The following is a 26394-nucleotide window of genomic DNA, read 5'->3' as shown; positions in this document are numbered from 1 at the left end:
ATCATCAACGGGAATTTATCGTTTTTACCGCGAGATACAAATTCTTACTGTGGGGAATTTTTCGGTTTATCGTGAACGGTGAAATATCACCCATTCCTAGTAAACACAATATATTAATATTAATAACCCAATATCAGCTACAGTTCGTCACCTCCACGACACGTATGTGACGTTTTTGTATCGCGAAATTCCGTGGCCAGATATATAGTTACACCCCTACCCAGAAGTGTCTGAGGTACTGGACCCCGGAACCGTTTAAAGTACCAGTACCAGCTCTTCCTGGTACCGGTACCAGCTCTTCCTGGTACTGGTACTGGTACCAGCTCTTCCTGGTACTGGTACCAGCTCTTCCTGGTACCAGTTCTTCCTGGTACTGGTACTAACCCCCCGTCTCTTCCAGAGATCTGTACGAGGTGAGCTGCCCGGAGCTGGACCAGCTGGTTTCTGCAGCCCTGCAGGTGGACGGCGTCTACGGCAGCCGCATGACCGGGGGAGGATTCGGGGGCTGCACCGTCTCCCTGGTCCGGGTCCAGGCCGTGGACAGAACCATGCAGCACATCCAGGTAACCACCACTCTCAGCTGGATACGGGTGTGGTACTGGTCTTGGTACTGGATCTGGGACTGGTAGCACCAGTTTTGATGAATCACTAATGTCTCCTGGGGTTCAGGCTCAACACAAGCTGCTTTGTGAAACTGACCCCAGATCAGTAAATTCTGCTGTGAAAAGTTGAACAAATTATCACTATACCATACCATACTATACTATACTATATTATACTATACTATATTACATTATACTATACTATACTATATTATACTATACTATATTACATTATACTATACTATACTATATTATACTATACTATACTATATTATACTATACTATATTACATTATACTATACTATACTATATTATACTATACTATATTACATTATACTATACTATATTATACTATACTATACTATATTACATTATACTATATTATACTATACTATATTATACTATACTATATTACATTATACTATACTATACTATATTATACTATATATATATATATATATATATATATATATATATATACATATATATATATATATATATATATATATATATATATAGATATGTATATATATATACCATACCCCACCCCACTATTTTATACAATTTGAACTAAAAAACTAGACAATTTCCTCGCAGAAATTTCGAGAGTGCCACGCCGGGCTGCTGCACATTTGTGTACATTTTACAAGCAATAAAGGTGAAGGACTAAATACCGAGTCCAATGACACCACCCATGACTCTCTATGTCAAACCATTCAAAAGATATTACAGAAAATAGGTAATAGGCTAACAGAACCACTAACAGAAGAGCTAACGGGACCGCTAACAGGATCGCTAATGGGATCGCTAACTTAGCTGCTAACAGGACCGCTAACGGGACCGCTAACCGAGCCGCTAACGGGATCGCTAACCGAGCCGCTAACGGGACCGCTAACAGAACCGTTAACGGGACCGCTAATGGGATCGCTAACGGGATCGCTAACTGAACCGCTAACGGGACCGCTAACCGAGCCGCTAACGGGATCGTTAACCGAGCCGCTAACGGGACCGCTAACGGAACCGCTAACAGAACCGCTAACAGGACCGCTAACGGGACTGCTAACAGAACCGCTAACGGGATCGCTAATGGTATAGCTAACTGAACCGGGACCGCTAACAGAACCGCTAACGGGATCGCTAACGGGATCGCTAACTGAACCGCTAACGGGACCGCTAACAACCGCTAACGGAACCGCTAGCAGAACCACTAACGGGATCGCTAACTGAACCGCTAACGGGGCCGCTAACCGAGCCGCTAACAGGATCGCTAACCGAGCCGCTAACGGGATCGCTAACAGGACCCCTAACAACCGCTAACGGAACCGCTAACACGACCGCTAACGGGATCGCTAACGGGATCGCTAACGGGGCCGCTAACAGAACCGCTAACGGGATCGCTAACGAGATCGCTAACCGAGCCGCTAACGGGACCGCTAACAACGGCTAACGGAACCGCTAGCAGAACCGCTAACGGGATCGCTAACGGGACCGCTAACTGAGCCGCTAACAGGATCGCTAACCGAGCCGCTAACGGGATCGCTAACAGGACCGCTAACAACCGCTAACGGAACCGCTAACACGACCGCTAACGGGATCGCTAACGGGATTGATAACTGAACCGCTAACGGGACCGCTAACAGAACCGCTAACGGAACGGCTAACGGGAACGCTAACGGGATCGCTAACCAAGCCGCTAATTGGATTGCTAACCGAGCCGCTAACAGAACCGCTAACAGGACCGCTAACGGGGCCGCTAACAGAACCGCTAACGGGATCGCTAACTGAACCGCTAACGGGACCCCTAACCGAGCCGCTAACGGGATCGCTAACGAGCCGCTAACGGGACCGCTAATGGAACCGCTAACGGAACCGCTAGCAGAACCACTAACGGGATCGCTAACTGAACCGCTAACGGGACCGCTAACCGAGCCGCTAACAGGATCGCTAACCGAGCCGCTAACGGGTTCGCTAACAGGATCGCTAACCGAGCCGCTAACGGGTTCGCTAACAGGACCCCTAACAACCGCTAACAGAACCGCTAACACGATCGCTAACGGGACCGCTAACAGAACCGCTAACGGGACCGCTAACGGGATCGCTAACGAGATCGCTAACCGAGCCGCTAACGGGACCGCTAACAACGGCTAACGGAACCGCTAGCAGAACCGCTAACGGGATCGCTAACGGGACCGCTAACTGAGCCGCTAACAGGATCGCTAACCGAGCCGCTAACGGGATCGCTAACAGGACCGCTAACAACCGCTAACGGAACCGCTAACGGGATTGCTAACCGAGCCGCTAACGGGAACGCTAACGGGATCGCTAACCAAGCCGCTAACGGGATTGCTAACCGAGCCGCTAACAGAACCGCTATTAGGACCGCAAACAGAACCGCTAACGGGATCGCTAACGGGATCGCTAACGGGATCGCTAACAGGATCGCTAACTGAACCGCTAACGGGACCGCTAACCGAGCCGCTAACGGGATCGCTAACGAGCCGCTAACGGGACCGCTAATGGAACCGCTAACGGAACCGCTAACGGGACCGCTAACGGGACAGCTAACAGAACTGCTAACGGGACCGCTAACACCGATAACACTACCATCCCATAATAAACACCTAGCATCCCATAATAACACTACCATCCCATAATAACACTAACATCCTATAATAACACCTACCATCCCATAATAACACTTCCATCCCATAATAACACTAACATCCTATAAAAACACCTGCCATCCCATAATAACACTACCATCCCATAATAACACTAACATCCTATAATAAACACCTAGCATCCCATAATAACACTAACATCCTATAATAACACTAAATCCTATAAAAACACCTGCCATCCCATAATAACACTAACATCCTATAATAAACACCTAGCATCCCATAATAACACTTCCATCCCATAATAACACTAACATCCTATAATAAACACCTAGCATCCCATAATAACATCATCATGTAAGGTCAAAAGGTCAGGGTTCAGATTTCTCCATTTTCCAGGTTATATTATATGAAGTCTGTACTGACTGCGTCATGTGACCAGTTCTGGGTCAGTCTAATCAGTACAGCTGAGCTCCGGTTGCCGGGCAACAACAACCTGAAAAAAAAAGGTTCAGAAGCCTACTACTGTATACAGAGGGAGCGGGAATGACTCAGCTAGATTTTAGGTTTTGACAAGCCTCAAATAACTTCACCTTGTGATGAAACCGTAGCTCTTAGCAGAAAAACGAAAACATTTTGAGAAACAGAGAACCTAGCAGATTCTGTAAATGTTATTTTCATACAGATATTCCTTAAAATGTGTTAGTAACGGCAATTTGAAAACAAAAATGAGATTTTTTTGAAGAAAACTTTTTTTAACATTGCAGTCAATGGAGAGCGAGACAGGAATTGGCGTGTCTGTTGGCCCCCCCGTTCATATTTTGTGCACACCACGCCTGTCAAAGTCACATTATTTGAATCTCAACATCTATGTCTACATTCTGACCAAAAATTATCTTTCTAGCTTTTACGGTTTGGCCATGAGCTCGAGTTACAAATAAAAATGATGTTCATTTTTTTAATCTTTCCTCACTCTGATCAATTAGAACTCCGACTCTAGATTTGACAAGAAAGTGATTTCCAGTCCTCGCTTGAGCGCTCATATCTTGAAAAGTGTACATTTTAGGAAAAAACAGTTCCAGGTCCAGAGAGAGAAGAGAAGTTTTCCTCCGTTTGGAAGTTTGAATGACATTTCTACGTGCAAGGATGAGAAAGATACGTGACTCAGAAAAAAGGTGAATTTGGAGTTTTTCCAACCTCCTTCCAGCCACAGTGTGACATTCTGCCCCATTCACTTACCGTATTGTCCCGAATATAAGACGACCCCGATTATAAGACGGCCCCCTCTTTTTCAAGACTCAAGTTTGAAGAAAGACTTTTTGAACACCAAATTCAATTTTTATACAGAAAATAATTACAGTACATCTGAAACAAATGATTATAACAATATATTCGAGAGAAAAAGCATGTTATTTTGACTATTTGAAATCATTATCTTGAAGTTGCATCATAACTTCTCCTCAGCTGCCGGTTTACCTGCCGAACTTCCACCCTCTCTTCTCCAGATTGTCGCTACGTTTTCTCCCCTTTCTGTTATCTCTTCTCTTATTTTCTTCTCTTTTTTCTTTCTTTCTTATACTATTTTTTATTTTTCTTCTTCGTGACAGGGGTTCGCTTTGGCCTGGGGAGTTAAGTTCAGCATTCGCTTTAAAGATATCTGGCGCCATCTAGCGTTTTGTAAATGGGTATAACGTCTAGACCCCGAATGTAAGACGACCCCCACTTTTTCAGTCTTATTTCAATGCAAAAAACTCCGTCTTATATTCAGGCCAATACGGTACATGGGAAAATCTCCCCATTAGTTTGGGAAATTTGGAAATGTTTTTGCACTTCGTGCAAAGACTATTTGTGCCATAACTCTGAAAATCCACAGGACTGTAGTTAAATTAGGGCCTACAACTTTCTAATTTGGTTCAGAATTTTTCGAGTAACGGTTTGCGATTGGTGAGGCCCCAAAGTTCTCCCAATGCATTCCGGATGGGTTTTAGCGCGCACGTTTGTGCACATTGCGCAAAAACGTGCACGCCAATTGCTTATAAAAGTCATAGCACACGATTCCCGATTAAGGCGCACGTTCATACGTTTTTACTTTTCGCGTTTCCTCAAAGCTGTAGGAGGAGAAGCGAACCGAAATCTGTCCGGAAGAGGAATAATAAACCCGCAGAATAACAATAGTGCCTCTGGCCTCCGGCCAGAGGCATCACTCCTCCTTGCTATTGCATAGCTTGGGCATAGAGCATAGGAGGAGTCGTGCCTCTGGCCGGGGGCCGTGGCACTAACAAGGACCAAAAGGTGTAGACTGAAGCCTAAGCTTATGACACCGACACTTTTCACAAAAAAATGTTAGCTTTTATAAACTACTGCAATGTCATTAATAAATATCATTCCATACAGTATTTATATAAGCAATAATACAATAATACAATAGTACATACACATACCTACCTACCTGCCTGCCTGCCCGCCCGCCCGCCTGCCTGCCTAGAAGTTGTTTTCTGCACATGTTCTGTTCTCAAGGAATCTTGCTCTTTTGAGTCCAGGAACTTTTGTAGACGGTAGAAAGTACTGGGATAGAAGATTTACAAGAAGGTGAGAGAAAAGTTGCGCGAAGCAGCATTTGTAAGAACGCCAGACCAGATCAAGCTCCGCTGGAAGACGCTGAAAAAGGCGAACTACAGGGCCGAGAAACAAAACGACTTCTACTGGGCTGTTGATTATCCACGTGCTGCTGTTATTAGGACCCGAGTACTTACAGTGCGAAGGCCCTATTGTTTCTGTAGGAGTTCTCGTTTATTTTTCCAACGAAATGAGGGCCTTTTTGTCCCCCTAAACGTGCCCAAAAAGTCACCAAATTTTGCACCAAGCCAGGCCTGGCGAAAAATGTGATATTTAATGGTTTGCATTAATGGGCGTGGCAAAATGGCTCAACAGCGCCCCCTAGAAAACTTTGTGCCTCAAGCCCCACAATACGGTTTGACGTACATGCACGAAAATCGGTACACACCTGTATCATGCAACTTAAAGAAAAGTCTCTTGGCGTCATGGCCGAACATTTTGAATTAATCGTGTAATTTTGGCGAAATTTATGCCATTTCTTCGGCTGCTTCTTTGCCCGAACCGTAACGTGCACCCAGGTGTGTTATACATCAAAATGTGCGTCTCCATCCTGCAACGACGCACATTACTTTTCTCTTTCAAAAGCGTTACCGTGGCGGCGATAGACGCGAAAAAGCGCGCCCCCCCCTTCATCTGATTGGTCCATATTTGATAGTTCCTACTTTCTGCCATAACATTTGAATGGTTTGGTATAGAGAGTCGTGGCTGGTGCCATCCGCTCAATGTCCATGTATACAGGGATAACCCTGTTTGCTCACGAATGTAATATTCGAACGGAATATTCTGAATGTTTCAGTAACCGGAATATCAGTAATAACCTGAATTTTGACTGCATGGAAACGTAGTCACTGGTTCTTGTTGCCTATTTTCTGCTGTCATGACGATTTCCTGGAAAACCCTTGCATTCCAGAGGGTATTTGAACAGAGTGTGAGGACATTTGTCTCTTTGGGGCGGTGGGGGGGGGGTGTCCCCGGTGTCCCCGGTGTCCCCGGTGTCCTGCTCAGACCGCTCCAGTGTGAATCAAAGGGAGCCTGGTGGAGACGGAGCCAGGAAAGCGCTCTCATTAGCATGCTGCCGTGGTTTAAGCTGCAGCCGGAGCCGCTCCAGTGGCTTTCTGTCCATCTCTGGAACAACAGACTCCCATCTCTGGGTATTTCTGAGACCCGGCCGTCCCAGCGGCGCCACCAGAGCTGAAGGAGACCCAACATGTTGAACCTGAACTCCCCCGACGACAACAGGAAGTGCCTGCAGGACCCGGTGTCTCTGAACGTGGGCGGGGAGGTGTACACCAGCACCCTGGACACGCTGACCCGCTGCCGGGACTCCATCCACTTTTTTCTCGACATTTCAACTTTTTTCTCAACATTTCTACTTTTTTCACGAAATTTTGACTTTTTTTCCAAAGTTATACTTCAACATTAATCTCGACATTTCAACTTTTTTCTCAACATTTCAACTTTATTCACGAAATTTTGACTTTATTCACGAAATTTTGACTTTATTCTTGAAATTGTATTTCAACATTATTCTCGACATTTCAACTCTTTTCTCAACATTTCGACTTTTTTCTCAACATTTCGACTTTTTTTCTCGACATTTCGACTTTTTTCTCGACATTTCAACTTTTTTTCTCGACATTTCGACTTTTTTCTCAACATTTCGACTTTTTTCTCGACATTTCAACTTTTTTCTCAACATTTCAACTTTATTCACGAAATTTTGACTTTATTCTTGAAATTGTATTTCAACATTATTCTCAACATTTTAACTTTTTTCTCAACATTTTGACTTTTTTCTCGTCATTTCAAGTTTTTTTCTCGACATTTCGACTTTTTTCTCGACATTTCTACTTTTTTCTCGACATTTCGACTTTTTTCTCAACGTTTCGACTTTTTTCTCAACGTTTCGACTTTTTTCACGAAGTTTTGACTTTTTTTCAAAGTTGTACTTCAACATTAATCTCGACATTTCAACTTTTTTCTCAACATTTCAACTTTATTCACGAAATTTTGACTTTATTCACGAAATTTTGACTTTATTCTTGAAATTGTATTTCAACATTATTCTCGACATTTCAACTCTTTTCTCAACATTTCGACTTTTTTCACGAAATTTTGACTTTTTTTCCAAAGTTATACTTCAACATTATTCTCGACATTTCAACTCTTTTCTCAACATTTCGACTTTTTTCTCAACATTTCGACTTTTTTTCTCGACATTTCGACTTTTTTCTCAACATTTCGACTTTTTTTCTCGACATTTCGACTTTTTTCTCAACATTTCAACTCTTTTCTCAACATTTCAACTCTTTTCTCAACATTTCGACTTTTGTCTCAACATTTCGACTTTTTTTCTCGACATTTCAACTTTTTTTCTCGACATTTCGACTTTTTTTCTCAACATTTCGACTTTATTCACGAAATTTTTACTTTTTTCTTGACAATTCGACTTTACTCACGAAATTTTTACTTTTTTTTTCGAAATTGTATTTCAACATTAATCTCAACATTTCGACTTTTTTTCTCAACATTTCGACTTTACTCACGAAATTTTTACTTTTTTTTTCGAAATTGTATTTCAACATTAATCTCAACATTTCGACTTTTTTCTCAACATTTCGACTTTTTTCTCGACATTTCGACTTTTTTCTCAACATTTCGACTTTTTTCTCGACATTTCGACTTTTTTCTCAACATTTCGACTTTTTTCTCAACATTTCGACTTTTTTCTCAACATTTCGACTTTTTTCTCAACATTTCGACTTTTTTCTCGACATTTCGACTTTTTTCTCAACGTTTCGACTTTTTTCTCAACGTTTCGACTTTTTTCACGAAGTTTTGACTTTTTTTCAAAGTTGTACTTCAACATTAATCTCGACATTTCAACTTTTTTCTCAACATTTCAACTTTATTCACGAAATTTTGACTTTATTCACGAAATTTTGACTTTATTCTTGAAATTGTATTTCAACATTATTCTCGACATTTCAACTCTTTTCTCAACATTTCGACTTTTTTCACGAAATTTTGACTTTTTTTCCAAAGTTATACTTCAACATTATTCTCGACATTTCAACTCTTTTCTCAACATTTCGACTTTTGTCTCAACATTTCGACTTTTTTTCTCGACATTTCAACTTTTTTTCTCGACATTTCGACTTTTTTTCTCAACATTTCGACTTTATTCACGAAATTTTTACTTTTTTCTTGACAATTCGACTTTACTCACGAAATTTTGACTTTTTTTTTCGAAATTGTATTTCAACATTAATCTCAACATTTCGACTTTTTTCTCAACATTTCGACTTTTTTCTCAACATTTCGACTTTTTTCTCTCGTCATTTTGACTTTTTTCTCGACATTTCAACTTTATTCACGAAATTTTGACTTTATTCTTGAAATTGTATTTCAACATTATTCTCAACATTTTAACTTTTTTCTCAACATTTTGACTTTTTTCTCGACATTTCGACTCTTTTTCTCGACATTTCGACTTTTTTTCTCAACATTTCGACTTTATTCACGAAATTTTTACTTTTTCTCAAAGTTGTACTTCAACATTAATCTCGACATTTCGACTTTTTCTCGACATTTCGACTTTATTCACGAAATTTTGACTTTTTTCTTGACAATTCGACTTTACTCACGAAATTTTGACTTTTTTTTTCGAAATTGTATTTCAACATTAATCTCAACATTTCAACTTTTTTCTCAACATTTCAATTTTTTTCTCGACATTTCGACTTTTTTCTCGACATTTCGACTTAATTCATGAAATTTTGACTTTTTTTCAAAGTTGTACTTCAACATTAATCTCAACATTTCAACTTTTTTCTCTCGACATTTCGACTTTTTTCTCAACATTTCGACTTTTTTCTCTCGACATTTCGACTTTTTTCTCAACAAACAGAGTGTGAGGACATTTGTCTCTTTAGGGCGGTGTGGGGGGGTAGGGGTGTCCCCGGTGTCCCCGGTGTCCCCGGTGTCCCCGTTGTCCCCGGTGTCCCCGGTGTCCCCGGTGTCCCCGGTGTCCCCGTTGTCCCCGGTGTCCCCGGTGTCCCCGGTGTCCTGCTCAGACCGCTCCAGTGTGAATCAAAGGGAGCCTGGTGGAGACGGAGCCAGGAAAGCGCTCTCATTAGCATGCTGCCGTGGTTTAAGCTGCAGCCGGAGCCGCTCCAGTGGCTTTCTGTCCATCTCTGGAACAACACACTCCCATCTCTCGGTGTTTCTGAGACCCGGCCGTCCCAGCGGCGCCACCAGAGCTGAAGGAGACCCAACATGTTGAACCTGAACTCCCCCGACGACAACAGGAAGTGCCTGCAGGACCCGGTGTCTCTGAACGTGGGCGGGGAGGTGTACACCAGCACCCTGGACACGCTGACCCGCTGCAGGGACTCCATGCTGGGGGCCATGTTCACCGGCCAGATCCCGCTGGCCCGGGACGGCCGCGGCCACGCCTTCATCGACCGGGACGGGAAGCTGTTCCGCTACGTCCTCAACTTCCTGCGCTCCGGCTCCCTGGACCTGCCGGACGGCTTCTCGGAGCTGGCGCTGCTGCGCAGGGAGGCCGACTTCTTCCAGATCCGGCCCCTGCTGGACGAGATCCGCCGCTACGAGGCCTCAGCGCCGCTCAGCGTGAGAGGGGGCCCGCTGGGGGCCATGGTGCTGGTGGGCTGTGATTCTAAGGTACGGGGGAGGAGGTTTCAGGACGGGGTCGGCAACCCACGGCTCTTTAGCTAGGGGAAGATTTGTTTTTATTGGGCACTTCGAGAAAAAAGCCGAAATATCGAGAAAAAAGTAGAAATTTTGTGAATAAAGTCGAAATTTCACCTTTTTTTCTCAACATTTCAACTTTATTCACGAAATTTTGACTTTTTTTCGAAGTTGTACTTCAACATTAATCTCGACATTTTGACTTTTTTCTCAACATTTCGACTTTTTTCTCAACATTTCAACATTATTCTTGACATTTCAACTTTATTCACGAAATTTTGATTTTTTTCTCGAAATTGTACTTCAACATTAATCTCGAAATTTCGCCTTTTTCTCAACATTTCAACTTTATTAACGAAATTTTTACCCTTTTTTTGAAGTTGTACTTCAACATTAATCTCGACATTTCAACTTTTTTCTCGACATTTTGACTTTTTTCTCAACATTTCAACTTTTTTCTCAACATTTCAACTTTTTTCTCAACATTTCAACTTTTTTCTTGACATTTCAACTTTATTAACGAAATTTTTACCCTTTTTTTGAAGTTGTACTTTATTCTTGAAATTGTATTTCAACATTAATCTCGACATTTCAACTTTTTTCTCGAAATTTCGACTTTATTGTCAACATTTCAACTTTATTCACGAAATTTTGACTTTATTGTTGAAATTGTACTTCAACATTAATCTCGACATTTCAACTTTTTTCTCAACATTTTGACTTTTTTCTCGAAGTGCATAATGAAAAAAAGATCTTGATTCCAAGGTACGTGGGACGAGGTTTTAGGACGGGGGTCGGCAACCCTCGGCTCCAGAGCCGCATACATACGTCTCGTTAGCGCCGCCCTAGTGGCTCCCTGGAGCTTTTTCAAAAATGTTGGAAAATGGAAACCGATGGGGGAGGGAAATATATTTTTTGTTTTAATATGGTTTCTGTAGGAGGAGAAACATGACACAAACATTCTTAACGTTTTCCAATGCTGTAAAAATTTGTAGAATAAATATTACATTTCAACATTTCTGTTAACGTAGATTTGTACGGAAGAGTATTAGAGCCATGCAGGAGAAAAAATATTTGAGAGGGGAAGATTTTTTTTTTATTGTACACTTCGAGAAAAAAGTCGAAATGTCGAGAAAAAAGTCAAAATTTCGAGAAAAAAGTTGAAATGTTGAAGAAAAAAGTTAAAATTTCGTGAATAAAGTTGAAATGTTGAGAAAAAAGGCGAAATTTCGAGAAAAAAGTCGAAATTTCGAGAAAAAAGTTGAAATGTTGAAGAAAAAAGTCAAAATTTCGTGAATAAAGTTGAAATGTTGAGAAAAAAGGCGAAATTTCGAGAAAAAAGTCGAAATGTCGAGAAAAAAGTTGAAATGTTGAAGAAAAAAGTCAAAATTTCGTGAATAAAGTTGAAATGTTGAGAAAAAAGGCGAAATTTCGAGAAAAAAGTCGAAATTTCGAGAAAAAAGTTGAAATGTTGAAGAAAAAAGTCAAAATTTCGTGAATAAAGTTGAAATGTTGAGAAAAAAGGCGAAATTTCGAGAAAAAAGTCGAAATTTCGATAAAAAAGGCGATATTTCGAGATTAATGTTGAAATACAATTTCGATAAAAAAAGTCGAAATGTTGAGGAAAAAAGTCAAAATTTCGTGATTAAAGTTGAAATGTTGAGAAAAAAGGCGAAATTTCGAGAAAAAAGTTCAAATTTCGAAAAAAAAGTCGAAATGTTGAGAAAAAAGTCAAAATTTCGTGAATAAAGTTGAAATGTTGAGAAAAAAGGCGAAATTTCGAGAAAAAAGTCGAAATTTCGAGGAAAAAGTCGAAATGATGAGAAAAAAGTTGAAATTTCGAGATTAATGTTGAAATACAATTTCGATTAAAAAAAAGTCGAAATGTTGAGGAAAAAAGTCAAAATTTCGTGAATAGAATTGAAATGTTGAGAAAAAAGGCGAAATTTCGACTTTATTTTTGAAATTGTATTTCAACATTAATCTTGACATTCCGACTTCCGAGTGCATAATGAAAAAAAAATCTTCCCCCAGTTCTAACTAATATAGAAACATGCAGCATTTGTTGTCTTCATTCTAAGGCTGATACAAGACTTTTCATTTTTTTCGGCTCCAGACATATTAGTTTTTTATGTTTTTGGTCCAATATGGCTCTAAAACATCTTGGGTTGCCGACCCCTGGGTTAGGAGATGTGGTCCAGGTCGTATCTTTGGGCGTGCCAGGACGTTTGTCGTCAGGCTAAACCAGTGCAACCAGAGCTCTGTTTACTCCACACACTGTTGTTTGTGTTCAGTCAGAGAAACTGCTGACGGTGTCGTCCCCGTCCCCCCCCGTCCCCCCTCCATCTCCAGGTCCGCCTCCTCCACTTTAACCTGCGTTGTGGCCCAGAGAACTACGAGCTGGGCACGTGCTCGGTGCGGGCCTTCACGGTGGATCTGTTCTGCACCTGGGGGGCGTTCCTGGGCCTGCTCTGCCAGCGTTTCTGCTACCGCTCGTCCCAGGGCGCGGCCAGCCCGCGGCCCCGCAGGGCCCGGGGCCGGCTGGAGCTGGAGTGGGTGCCCAAGCCCCACGAGCTCCCGCAGGACCAGTACGACAAGCAGGGCTACCGGGGGCTGGAGGCCGTGGCCTGGCCCGAGGCCGGGGCCACCGGGGCCGGGGCCGGGGCCGGGGCCGGGGCCGGGGCCGCCGGGGCCACCGGGGCCACCGGGGCCGGGGCCGGGGCCACCGGGGCCGGGGCCGGCCGGGAGATCTGCAACACGCAGGCCTTCGTGGAGGAGCTGCTGAAGCTGGCGCTGGCCGAGGGGTTCAGGGTGGATCTGGTGCTCCCTGATCCTGCAGACATCCTCAACTCCTCCTCCCTACGACTGGTCAAGTCCTGAGAGAAGAAAGAAAGAAAGAAAGAAAGAAAGAAAGAAAGAAAGAAAGAAAGAAAGAAAGAAAGAAAGAAAGAAAGAAAGAAAGAAAGAAAGAAAGAAAGAAAGAAAGAAAGAAAGAAAGAAAGAAAGAAAGAAAGAAAGACACAACAACCACAGTTCAACAGTTTTAATCCTGAAAAACCCATAATACATACATAATACTTTTTTCTCAAAATTGTACTTGAACATTATTATGGACATTTAAATTTTTTTTCTCAACATTTCGACTTTTTTTATCGAAATTGTATTTCATTAATCTCGAAATTTCAACTTTTTTCTCATCATTTCGACTTTTTTCTTGAAATTTAAACTTTTTTCTCGACATTTCAACTTTTTTCTCGACACGTCGAAATGTCGAGAAAAAAGTTTAAATGTCGAGAGGAAAAAGTCAAAATTTCAAAACATTAATCTCGAAATTTCAACTTTTTTCTTGAAATTTCAACTTTTTTCTCATCATTTCGACTTTTTTCTTGAAATTTCAAATTTTTTCTCGACATTTAAACTTTTTTCTCGAAATGTTGAGAAAAAAGTTGAAATGTCGAGAATAATGTTGAAATGTTGAGAAAAAAGTCGAAATGTTGAGAAAAAAGTTGAAATGTTGAGATTAATGTTGAAGTACAACTTCGAAAAAAAAGTAAAAAATGTGTGAATAAAGTTGAAATGTCGAGAAAAAAGTCGCCATAATACGTAAGGGATAATGCCCGACGAGGTGTTCACGTCCATATATTTCTGTTAATGTAAACGTCGTCGGGCATTATCCCGCGTATACCACGGTCACTTACCAAAAAACATAAGAATTAAATCAGTTATTCATGCTTTAATGTGTCTTCAGTTGAAATCATTAGTTTTATAACACATATAATATAATACAATAATAATAATATATATAACCACAGCGGAGTGGCTGAGCGACTATTTAATCTCTCGTCTGCAGCCGTTGGAACCTGGTAGTTTTTAACACCTGAGGGTTTGACTAATACCTGGAACAATCACTACCGTCCCATCAGGTCCTTAATGGACACAGTGTTGATTCTCCAGGAACTAGGACGGACCTGAGATACGACTCAGCAACAGGAGATATTCTAGTCCGCTCAGCTCCGCTCGGCTATGCTACAGTAACAAACAGGAAATAGATTTGTTTCAAAGAGTCAAAGTCCACAGATAGTTTCCTAAAACGCTTTATTAAGCTTCAAATATTATCAATCATTCAAATAAATAAACGTTTCACTAAAGAAATTCAGGTCCTCAGGCGAATGAGAGTGTTGTTTCTCGAGAAAAAAGCTGAAATTTTGAGAAAAAAGTCGAAATTTCGCCTTTTTTCACAACATTTCAACTTTATTCACAAAATGTTGACTTTTTTTTTCATCATTTCGACTTTTTTCTCGACATTTCAACTTTATTCACGAAACTTTGAGTTTTTTTTCAAAGTTGTACTTCAACATTAATCTCAACATTTCAACTTTTTTCTCAACATTTCAACTTTATTCACGAAATTTTGACTTTATTCTTGAAATTGTATTTCAACATTATTCTTGATAGTTTCCTAAACCGTTTTATTAAGCTTCAAATATTATCAATCATTCAAATAAATAAACATTTCACCAAAAAATGAAAAGAAATGACAAAATCCCTCATGTGTCCGTCCTGCAGTAGCCGGCTCTTCTTCTCTGAATCTCCGTTGCCGTGGTTACCACCTGGCAGTTATCCAGTAATGATATTAAAGTTATCAGGCAATTTGACCAAACTTGTTTTCTAGTAGTGTAGGTTAAAAGTGGTTATAACCTACACCTGCCATCCAATCAGAATCGAGTATTCACACAGACCGTGGTATAAATAGGGTTAGGGTCCTCAGGCAAATGAGAGCGTTGTTTCCCTAAGTCAGGGGTCGGCAATCCAAAATGTTTTAGATCCATATTGGACCAAAAACACAAAAAACAAATATATCTGGAGCCGCAAAAAATGAAAAGTCTTGTATCAGCCTTAGAATGAAGAAACACATGCTGCATGTTTCTATATTAGTTAGAACTGGGGGAAGATTTTTTTTTCATTATGCACTTTGAGAAAAAAGTCGAAATTTCCAGAAAAAAGTCGAAATGTCGAGAAAAAAGTCGGAATGTCAAGATTAATGTTGTGTACAATGTTGAGAAAAAAGTCAAAATGTTGAGAAAAAAGTCAAAATGTCGAGAAAAAAGTCAAAATGTCGAGAAAAAAGTTCAAATGTCGAGATTAAAAAGGAAAGGAAAAAGGAAGAAAAAAGAGGAAAAAGAAAAGAAGAAAAAAAGAAAAGAAAAAAAAAAAAGGAAAAAAAAGTTCAAACATTTGTGAAAAAGCTCCAGGAGCCACCAGGCGGCGCTAAAGAGCTGCATGCGGCTCTGGAGCCGCGGGTTGCCGACCCCCGATCTAAGTCCATTGCTGATGTCGTTCCCTCTTGGCGGTGTTAATGCACACCTGGGTCGGTCTGAGTCCCCGTCATGTGGAGTCTTAGGAACAGGAAACTGGTGAACAAGTAAAAAACAGCAGGCGATGTTCACCTGAGACTGTTTGCCGACGATTAACCGCTTTACAGTAACGCACTAATCATCTTAATCCACTGGATCATGTGGTGGTTTTATTTTTTGCACATGCACTTTTTTGTACATTGATTCCATGTGCACGGACTGACCACCTCACCTGTAAATATGTACAAATGTTTTTGTAGTTTGTGTTGAATAGTTTCTATATTAGTCTCTTACTGCGGTGACAACAGAACTTCCCACATGAGCTTGAAGTGTTTCTAACCGGTTCTGTTGTAGTTTTACCCTCTAAAATCATAAGATCTGATGTACGAATAGAAACAAGGGATTAAAAGATACATGTTGAACGAGATGAACCTTTGTGGCAACAAACATTTACATCCTCTTGATGGGAAGTCTCTGGACCAGTCGACCCTTTATCTTCTCAACATTCAGTCCTGTTCCCTCCTCATTTGCTCAACTTCACTGGCCACGGTTACATGATGTTTTTGGATTCGGAATTAATTACTGTATTTTCTGGACTATAAGCCGCTACTTTTTCCATAGGTTTTCAACCGTGCAGCTTATACAAAGGTTATTCTATTCTGTGGACTTTTCTTCCACCGCTCGGGGCGCTCTAACCAGAATTAGAATCAAAACTAAGACAAAATAAATGCAAAGAAGAATACGCTACTTCTTCTTTAGCAGATAGAAGGAGGTAGAAGCAGATTTCAAACAGATAATCAGATAACTTTCTCGACATTTTGACTTTTTTCTCAACATTTCAACTTTTTTCACAGAATTTCGACTTTTTTCACAAAATTTTGACTTTTTTTTCTCGACATTTTGACTTTTTTTCTCGACATTTTGATAAATGGGCTCTAACTGGAATTAGAATCAAACCTAAGACAAAATAAATACAAAGAAGAAAACGCTACTACTACAGATAGAAGGAGGTAGAAGCAGATTTCAAACAGATAAATAGATAAATAAATACCGGTTATTTTCTCTTGGTTCTGTCCCGTTTTAATCAGCAAAGTTGCTTCCGTGTTAAAAGACACTTAGGAAAGGATCTATTTAGGTACAAACATGTACATCATTTACAGTTCAGAATCCTTCTGTACATGTAGTAAATATCTAATCTAACCACATAAATATCTGCGGCTTGCATATCTTTTTTTTTAAATAGAGGGGATGCGGCTTTTATATCTTTTCTTATTATTTTTTTAAAAATAGAGCGGATGCGGCTTATATGCAGGTGCAGCTTATAGTCCAGAAAATACGGTATTCCGAATTAAATAATTCAGAATGAAACTATTTTCCTTGGAGTTTACATGGAAATAGTAATTCTGAATTGAGGTTTACATGGAAACACGTTTGATGGTCTTTCTCCAATTCCTCTCCAGGTCTGGGGGTTGGGAAGGTTCTGATTGGATAGGGGGGGGACCGGAAGTTAAACTACCGGAAGAAAAACTAACTTAGCCGCTACAACTTTGTTGTTGATGATGTAGATTCCTGCCATCTGTTCTTTTAATGATTTCTATTAATTAAATAAATGTTCTCTGCTCTTGACCAGCGTTTACTGCGTGCTGCATCTTGAAACTTTGTTTGGAAAACCAGCCCAGTGGAATATAAGATCATGGAGACAGACGGGGGAGGGAACGAGCAGAAAGAAAGACCGGAATTAATTTAAAGAGGAATGAGTGTAAACATGATCACGGAATTATTCTATTCAGATTTAAAATCGGAATAAACCAGCCACTTACTTCGGAATTAAGTTTAAGTGGGAATGGCCATTTTCATTGAGAAAAACTTCCCATGTAAATGCAGCCAATAAAGGATTTAGAACCTGTCTGAAAAATGATTTATTATTATAATGAAAAAATTAAATAAAACAAATAAAATCAGCCAGAAAGTATCGCGATATATATTGCCATGTGGATATTTTTGCCCCCTCACTGCAAAAACTTAAAATCTTAACAAGAATATTTGTCTTATTTCTAGTTAAAATGTCTCATTTGTAGTAAAAAAAAAAATCTCATTACACTTAAAACAAGACTCATCACTGGAAAAAACAACAATTTTCACCTGTTTCAAGTAGATTTTCACTTGAAATAAGTAGAAAAATCTGCCAGTGGAACAAGATTTTTTTGCTTGTAATGAGAAGATAAATCTTGTCTGAGATTTTTCTACTTATTTCAAGTGAAAATTTACTTGAAACGGGTGAAAATTGTCAAATGACAAGTTATTTTTCTGGTAATTACTCTTTTTTTTAAGTGTAATGAGATTTTTTGACTAAAAATGAGACATTATTCGTAATGGCCATTTTCATTCAGAATTAAGTGTTTATGTGGTAATTTTTACTCATTTCAAGGGATGTATAGGGGAGATAACAGGGGCTTAGAAGGTATTTAAAGCATGTTATACCTCTTTTTTGTTTTGTTTTTGTTTGTTGTTGTTGTTTAGATATGTCCTTTTATATAATAATATTAATATTTTTTTTATTTTTGTGTATATGTTGAGCTTGATGTCTGTCTTATGTCTATATGTATTTTAGTTGTTTTTTTGTTATTGTTATACAGAACGTCACTATGGTGTGGCACATTATAGAAAAATAAAGTATAAAAACTTTTTTTTTTACTCATATTAAATCGGATTTTATTTTAATTGTGAATTTTTACTCATTTTAAATCGGATTTAATTTAAATTCTTAATTTTTACTCATTTTAAATCGGATTTAATTTTAATTCTGAATTTTTACTCATTTTAAATCGGATTTAATTTAAATTCTGAATTTTTACTCATTTTAAATCGGATTTAATTTTAATTCTGAATTTTTACTCATTTTAAATCGGATTTAATTTAAATTCTGAATTTTTACTCATTTTAAATCGGATTTAATTTAAATTCTTAATTTTTACTCATTTTAAATCGGATTTAATTTTAATTCTGAATTAAAGAGGAATTAAACTTCCCATGTAAACGCACTCACCGTGGCGTCCCACAGGGCTCGGTACTCGGCCCACTCCGGTTTTATTTACCTGCCACCTCTGCCCCCCAGGTGGTCCAACATGAGGCCTAGACCTCAGCGGTCCGTCTGACTTTCCCGCTCTTGTTTTTCTCCACAGGATGGATTCCGGGGAACGGCCACCTTCTACGTGACGACCCCTTCAGCCGGAGCGCGGGCGCTCCCTCTGTCCTGATCCTCCATCCCTGCAGGGGGGGCACGCACTTTCCCGGTGACCCCCCTCCGCTCTGACTGATCAGTCAATGTTCAATAAAAGATGTGGAAACTAAAACCCCTAAAACACATTTTTGAAAAAAAGAAAAGAATTTAAAGTAAAAATAAAATCAAAAATCAAAAGTTGAGAAGGAAAACAAACCTCTGGGAATGAGGCAGAAGCAATGATAGTAATTTACGGAAGAGTATGAGGGCCGTGAAGGAGAAAAGATATTTGAGAGGGGAACTTTTTTTTTTATTGTGCACTTCGAAAAAAAAGTTGAAATGTCGAGATTAATGTTGAAATACAATTATAAGAATAAAGTTGAAATTGTCTTTTTTCTCAACATTTCAACTTTATTCACGAAATTTTAACTTTTTTCTCGAAATTATACTTCAACATTATTCTCAACATTTTGACTTTTTTCTCAACATTTCGACATTTTTCTCAAAATTTCGACTTTTTTCTCAACATTTCGACTTTTTTCTCAACATTTTGACGATTTTTTCTCAACATTTCGACTTTTTTCTCGAAATTTTGACGATTTTTTCTCAACATTTCGACTTTTTTCTCGAAATTTTGACTCTTTTCTCGAAATTGTAGTTCAACATTCAAGACATTTTGACTTTTTTCTCAACATTTCGACATTTTTCTCAAAATTTCGACTTTTTTCTCAACATTTCGACTTTTTTCTCAACATTTTGACGATTTTTTCTCAACATTTCGACTTTTTTCTCAACATTTTGACGATTTTTTCTCAACATTTCGACTTTTTTCTCGAAATTTTGACTCTTTTCTCGAAATTGTAGTTCAACATTCAAGACATTTTGACTTTTTTCTCAAAATTTCGACATTTTTCTCAAAATTTCGACTTTTTTCTCAAAATTGTACTTCAACATTATTCTCGACATTTCGACTTTTTTCTAGACATTTCGACTTTTTTCTCAACATTTCGACTTTTTTCTCAACATTTCGACTTTTTTCTCAACATTTCGACTTTTTTCTCAACATTTTGACTTTTTTCTCAACATTTTGACTTTTTTCTCGAAATTGTACTTCAACATTATTCAAGACATTTTGACTTTTTTCTCAACATTTCGACTTTTCTCGACATTTCAACTTTTTTCTCGACATTTCTACTTTTTTCTCGAAATTTCGAGTGCATAATGAAAAAAAAAATCTTCCTCCTCTAAAACATTATTTTCATTTTTCCCCTGCCTGGCCCTAATACTCTTCCGTAGTAATTAGTCGTTTGGATTTATGTCACTTTATTTCATTGGGATATTGCTCTTCTGCTTATAGTCATTGCAGGGGGGGCACGCACTTCCCCGCTCTGACTGCTCGGTCTTAATCACCTGCTTATCTTTTAATTACCTCCTGGTTTAGTTCTTCTTCTTCTTCTCCTCGGAGGAGTGTTGGTCATGAAGGGGCGTCGGGTTCACCGGAGGAGAAGAAGAAGAAGAAGATGTGACCTCTGATTTTTTTGAAGCCGTTAAGTTTCCAAACGTTTCGACGGCACTTACCTGAACACATTCCAGGACGGACTCGGGTCCCGCCTCTCAGGACGGGGATGCACGATTTCTAGAGACAGCAAGATGTCAGGGATTGTAGAGCTTCGTTATAATTCTGGAAAAACACTGATTAAGACTTTGATTGACACATATGAGTGAATTTTAAACTCTTATTTTGAAGGGTGACCTTTTTGTTCCAATAGGGATTTGGCACAATTTGATTTACTGAAATGTTTGGATTATGAGTCTCTTGCTGTCGTGTTTCTTCTTTTTAAATACACAGCAACAGACTTCAACTTTTAATGTTAACGGTTTCACTTAGTAGATTTTAGTTTCAATATTTGACTGTTTGGTAGAAACCAGTTCATCAAAAAGTACTGCGGTTCAATCAGAGCCGCTCAAATATTAGTTTCTAATCCCTACATTTTAGTTTTAATTCCTCCAGGAGCTCAATCTGCAGAATTTATGAATATTAGATTATGAAAATATGAATTTATCAGCGGGGAGGGACCACTAACTAAACCAGCTGATCAATACTTTGATTTTTCTCCATGTTTGGTTGATTTTTGCTTTTGTTGTAAACACTGATTTGTAATAAAAACTAAATAGTGATTAGAACAGTTGTGGGTGTGAATTATTCTGATGAATGGTACTAAAGCATTTAAAATACTATAAAATCTTATTTATCACTGATCACAGTCCTTTTCTTTCTAGCTTGAGAGCAATGCATGATGGTTCATATGCTTGACTCGATTGTTCACTATTTTTCCTGGTGCATTATGGGATATGAGTATATCAGTGTTCTTTTTTTTTTATATAAATCTATTGACAAAGATCACAATTTACAGTATAAAGATCACAATGTACATCTATTAGTAGTATTATATAAAAACTTTGTACAGGGTGCAAATATTCACAGTCTTAATAGCCTTTTGATTAGAAGAATCAATGTGATTTAAAATACATTTCCATTTCCTTCTGAAACACAACAAAACAAGGTTTTTTGTTAATGAATTTACTTTTATGTATAATTTTTTTTGCCATAATTAAAAATAGATTTATTAAAAAGTCACATTTTTCTTCTCTAGGACGTATTAGGAAGCCAAACAACATTTTCCCAAAACAAAGAAAAATCTTCAGTGAGATGATCAATAATTCATTTAATTTCATTTTATTCTTTATTTCATTCAAAAAACAAAACAATTCAATACAAATACAAATACAAATGTTCCTAACTTGTGAATGAAAAGGGAGCAGAAAGAAGAAGAATCTTATCTGACCTGCCCCTTTCACAAATAACATAAATTGAAAATAATAATAATAAAAAAACAACTAAGTGAATAAAAACAACTAAAATAAAATAACATTAAAATATATATATATATTTTTATAATAATAAAATTATATAATAAAATAAAAATGTTATATATATATATATATATATATATATATATATATATATATATACCGTATATATATATATATATATATATATATATATATATATATATATATATATATATAATATTATATATAATAATAAACATTTATAATAATAAAAAATATAATAATAAATCTACAGAGGTCTGCCCAAAATGTTTTTGTGTAAGAACAATACCAAAACATATGTAAAACAGTTTCTGGATAAAGGTAAAAAAAATGAGCAGTTTGTATTTTTTAATTTCTGCATATGGCCGGGTAATACTTATGGATCATTTTGAAGGAAACAGAGAAACAGATTTTGCCTCTGGAGAGTTAATTGAACTGGGGAGAGAAACATGTCCAGGTGAAGGCCTGTGTAAATAAAATAATGTGTTTACTCTAAATAACATCAAGGAGCCTGTTGGAATGGCATTAATAACAACAGCATAATCCTTTGGGGTTACTTGGAGGTTTATCTAGTTTATGATCACGTTCTGTCCGGGTACGAATCATCCTCCCTAAATGTGACTATAATGTCCAGTTCACTTTTTTCTCAACATTTCGACTCTTTTCTCGAAATTGTACTTCAACATTATCGTCGACATTTCGATTTTTTTCGACTCTTTTCTTGAATTGCATAATGAAAAAAAATTTTCCTCCTCTAAAACATTATTTTTATTTTTCCCCTGCCTGGCCCTAATACTCTTCCGTAGTAATAATTCGTTTGGATTTATGTCACTTTATTTCATTGGGATATCGCTCTTCTGCTTATAGTTTTTAAAATATAATTTTTATGATGCTGATGAAAGAGTTTTCTGTTTAAATAAAGGTTGTGACAACTAAAACTAAAAAAGAAAAGAAATTAAAGTAAAAAAAAAACAGAAATGTTGAAAGCGGCGTGACCGGGATGTCCGTGAAGGCGTCTCTAGGTTTCGAGGCAAAATTTTTTTTATTGTGCACTTCGGAAAAAAAAGTCGAAATGTCGGGATTAATGTTGAAATACAATTTCAAGAATAAAGTCGATATTTTGCATTTTTTCTCTCAATATTTCAACTTTATTCACGACATTTCGACTTTTTTCTCGACATTTCCAGTTTTTTTCTCGACTTTTTTCTCGACATTTCGAGTGCATAATGAAAAAAAAAATCTTCCTCCTCTAAAACATTATTTTTATTTTTCCCCTGCCTGGCCCTAATACTCTTCCGTAGTAATTAGTTGTTTGGTTTTATGTCCCTTTATTTCATTGGGATATCGCTCTTCTGCTTATAGTTTTTAAAATCTAGTTTTTATGATGCTGATGAAAAAAAAATAATAATGCGTGGCCACGCATTAATAACTCATGGCCACGAGTTAATCACTGCGTGGCCACGAGATAATTAATGCTTTCTGTTTACTACGGAAGAGTATCAGGGCCAGGCAGGGGAAAAATAAAAATAATGTTTTAGAGGAGGAAGATTTTCATTATGCACTTCGAGGAAAAAAGTCAAAATGTCGAGAAAAACGTTGAAATGTCGAGAAAAAAGTCAAAATTTCAACTTTATTCTTAAAATTGTATTTCAACATTAATCTCGACACTTCGACTTTTTCGAGAAAAGAGTCGAAATGTCGAGAAAAAAGTCGATAAAAAAGTTGGAATGTTGAGAAAAAAGTCGAAATGTCGAGAATAATGTTGAAGTACAATTTCGAGAAAAACGTGGTGTCCGTGAAGGCGTCTCCAGGTCCCTGAACGCAGCAGCAGGTTCCCAGGGTCCCTGAACGCAGCAGCAGGTTCCCAGGGTCCCTGAACGCAGCAGCAGGTTCCGAGGGTCGAGAAAAAAGTCGAAATGTCGAGAAAAAAGTAGAGAAAAAAGTTGAAATGTTGAGAAAAAAGTCGAAATGTCGAGAAAAAAGTCGAGAAAAAAGTCGAAATGTTGAGAAAAAAGTCGAAATGTTGAGAAAAAAGTCGAAATGTCGAGAAAAAAGTCGAGAAAAAAGTCGAAATGTCGAGAAAAAAGTCGAAATGTCGAGAAAAAAGTCGAAAAAAAGTCGAAATGTCGAGAAAAAAGTTGAAGTACAATTTCGAGAAAACCCGGTGCGTCTCTGTGTTCCGAGGGTCCCTGAACGCAGCAGCAGGTTCCCAGGGTCCCTGAACGCAGCAGCAGGTTCCCAGGGTCCCTGAACTTTTTTCTCGTCAATTCGACTTTTTTTCTCGACATTTCGACTTTTTTCTCGACATTTCGCCTTTTTTTCTCGACATTTCGACTTTTTTCTCGACATTTCGACTTTTTTTTCAACATTTCGACTTTTTTTCTCGACATTTCGACTTTTTTCTCGTCAATTCGACTTTTTTCTCGACAATTCGACTTTTTTTTCAACATTTCGACTTTTTTTCTCGACATTTCGACTTTTTTCTCGACAATTCGACTTTTTTTTCAACATTTCGACTTTTTTTCTCGACATTTCAACTTTTTTCTCGACATTTCAACTTTTTTCTCAACATTTCGATTTTTTTTCTCGACATTTCGACTTTTTTTTCAACATTTCAACTTTTTTCTCCAAATTGTACTTCAACATTATTCTCGACATTTCGCCTTTTTTCTCTGAAAAAAGTAAAAATGTCGAGAAAAAAAGTCGAAATGTTAAGAAAAAAGTCGAAATGTCGAGAAAAAAGTCGAAATGTCGAGAAAAAAGTCGAAAAGTCAAGAAAAAAATCGAAATGTCGAGAAAAAAGTCGAGAAAAAAGTCGAAATGTCGAGATTAATGTTGAAGTACAATTTCAAGAAAAACATGGTGTCCCTGAACGCGTCTCTGTGTTCCCAGGGTCCCTGAACGCAGCAGCAGGTTCCCAGGGTCCCTGAACGCAGCAGCAGGGCGGGGTCAGCAGAACTTCAGCTCCATTTCCGGGAAGCTCCGCCGCGGATCCTCCGGTTGGGTTGGTGTCGGTGCTGCTCGGTTCCTGGGGGTTCTGCCGGACCTGTGCTCGGCTCTGCTCGGCTCTGGCCCGGCCGTGTTCGGGTTGGGGGGGTCGGAGGTTCTGCAGGACCGGGACCGGAGAGGGACGGACTAACGGACGGAGCAGGTGGGTTTTAGTTCCAGGAGTCGCGGTTCCAGGTTCCGGGACCTGTGCGCATGCGCGGCTTGGTCACTTCTTTACTCTTTTATTATCACCTTTTCTTTCTTTTTTTTTTTTTTGAGTTTCCTGCACTGTTGTGTCCGGGGGTCTGTGACGTCACAGGCCCGCCCGCCCAGGACCCGCTTGTCCTGGAGTCGGGCGGTCACGTGGCTCCTGCTCACCTGCAGCTGCAGCTCAGGTGTAGTTACGTAATCCCGGAAACAGAGGAGGGCGTGGTGGGGCCGGGGACTCCAGGCCATCCGTTTATTGTTTTGAAATGAAAAAATAAAAATAGAAGAAATAATCAGAGGTGTCTTCAGTATTCACATTCATTCCTCAGGTAGAAGTATAGATACTAGAGTTTAAAAATACTCCTGTAGAAGTTGAAGTATCAACTCAAGTTTTTTACTCAAGTAAAAGTATAAAAGTACTGGTTTCAAAACTACTTAAAGTAATGTAAGGGGGAAAAAAGCCATTAAGGACAAAAGCCATTGAAAATGAATGTATCTTAGCTTCTTATTCTTCGTACCTTAAACAATTATTTTTAATTCAGAAAAGATTCTTGAGAATGATTTCATATTCTTCTCATCAAGCACCTTCTGCACCCTTATTTAGCAAATTTAAATTATCAACTTTTTCTATTAACAAGTTTCAAACATGCCTGTTTATGTTTAAGTTAATTTATTGCAAACAAGACATTCCAGGCACTTTTCATAATTTTTTTCTGTTATCATCAGATATTCACTCTTATTCAGTTAGAGGTGGAAGAACTTTCATTTACCTCTTTGTCGTACCTGCAGTCACCAATCCTTTATCAAATTCCATGGCCCTCAACTCTGGAACTGTTTAGATAGATCTCTTAAGTTAGTGTCATCCTTAAAAATGTTTAGGACCAGCTTGGTGGGGAATCTTTTATCTAGACAAAATTAACAGGTTATTCTTACTGAAATGAAATTGCCATTTCATGGATATTTTTGTTTGGGTGTTTATTGTATTTTTCTTTGTTTCTTTTACCTTTTCTTTTTCCTTTCTAGTCTTTTTCTATTGATTGATTTGTTTTGGTGATTTTGTATTGAGGGGGAGGATTTTTTATAAGCCCTTCGGCCTTCTATTCCTCTCCTGCACAAATTATTTGTCCTTGTATGATAGGGCTGGGCGATATATCGAGATTTTAATATATATCGATATA

The 26394-nt window shown here is 38.5% G+C and overlaps 3 protein-coding genes across 4 annotated transcripts in view; all 3 read left to right on the top strand.

The window, feature by feature from the left end:
- The window catches only part of galk1 (galactokinase 1), a 31860-nt gene extending 12349 nt beyond the window's left edge, over nucleotides 1-19511 (top strand). Inside the window, exons 4-5 of the mRNA XM_061709169.1 lie at nucleotides 401-563; nucleotides 19089-19511. Of these exons, the coding sequence (XP_061565153.1) occupies nucleotides 401-563; nucleotides 19089-19163 (238 nt within the window). The 3' untranslated portion in view covers nucleotides 19164-19511. The remainder of the gene's footprint in view (nucleotides 1-400; nucleotides 564-19088) is intronic.
- On the top strand, nucleotides 9973-13432 carry LOC133419714 (BTB/POZ domain-containing protein KCTD11-like). The gene is made up of 3 exons (XM_061709113.1): nucleotides 9973-10525; nucleotides 12905-13173; nucleotides 13261-13432. The coding sequence occupies exons 1-3, from the start codon at nucleotides 10118-10120 to the stop codon at nucleotides 13430-13432; spliced, it is 849 nt and encodes a 282-aa protein (XP_061565097.1). The 5' UTR covers nucleotides 9973-10117.
- A 5487-nt stretch (nucleotides 19512-24998) lies between the features above and the next one.
- llgl2 (LLGL scribble cell polarity complex component 2) overlaps nucleotides 24999-26394 on the top strand; it is a 66631-nt gene continuing 65235 nt past the window's right edge. For both annotated transcript variants that reach the window (XM_061708219.1, XM_061708220.1), the window contains exon 1: nucleotides 24999-25172. The gene's annotated coding sequence lies outside the window, so the exon portion shown is untranslated. The remainder of the gene's footprint in view (nucleotides 25173-26394) is intronic.

Source organism: Cololabis saira, chromosome 19 (assembly GCF_033807715.1).
Source record: "Cololabis saira isolate AMF1-May2022 chromosome 19, fColSai1.1, whole genome shotgun sequence".
In the NCBI taxonomy this organism is placed as follows: domain Eukaryota; kingdom Metazoa; phylum Chordata; class Actinopteri; order Beloniformes; family Belonidae; genus Cololabis; species Cololabis saira.
The sequence above is the reverse complement of the archived record's forward strand: the minus strand, read 5'-3'. Positions and strand labels throughout refer to the sequence as shown.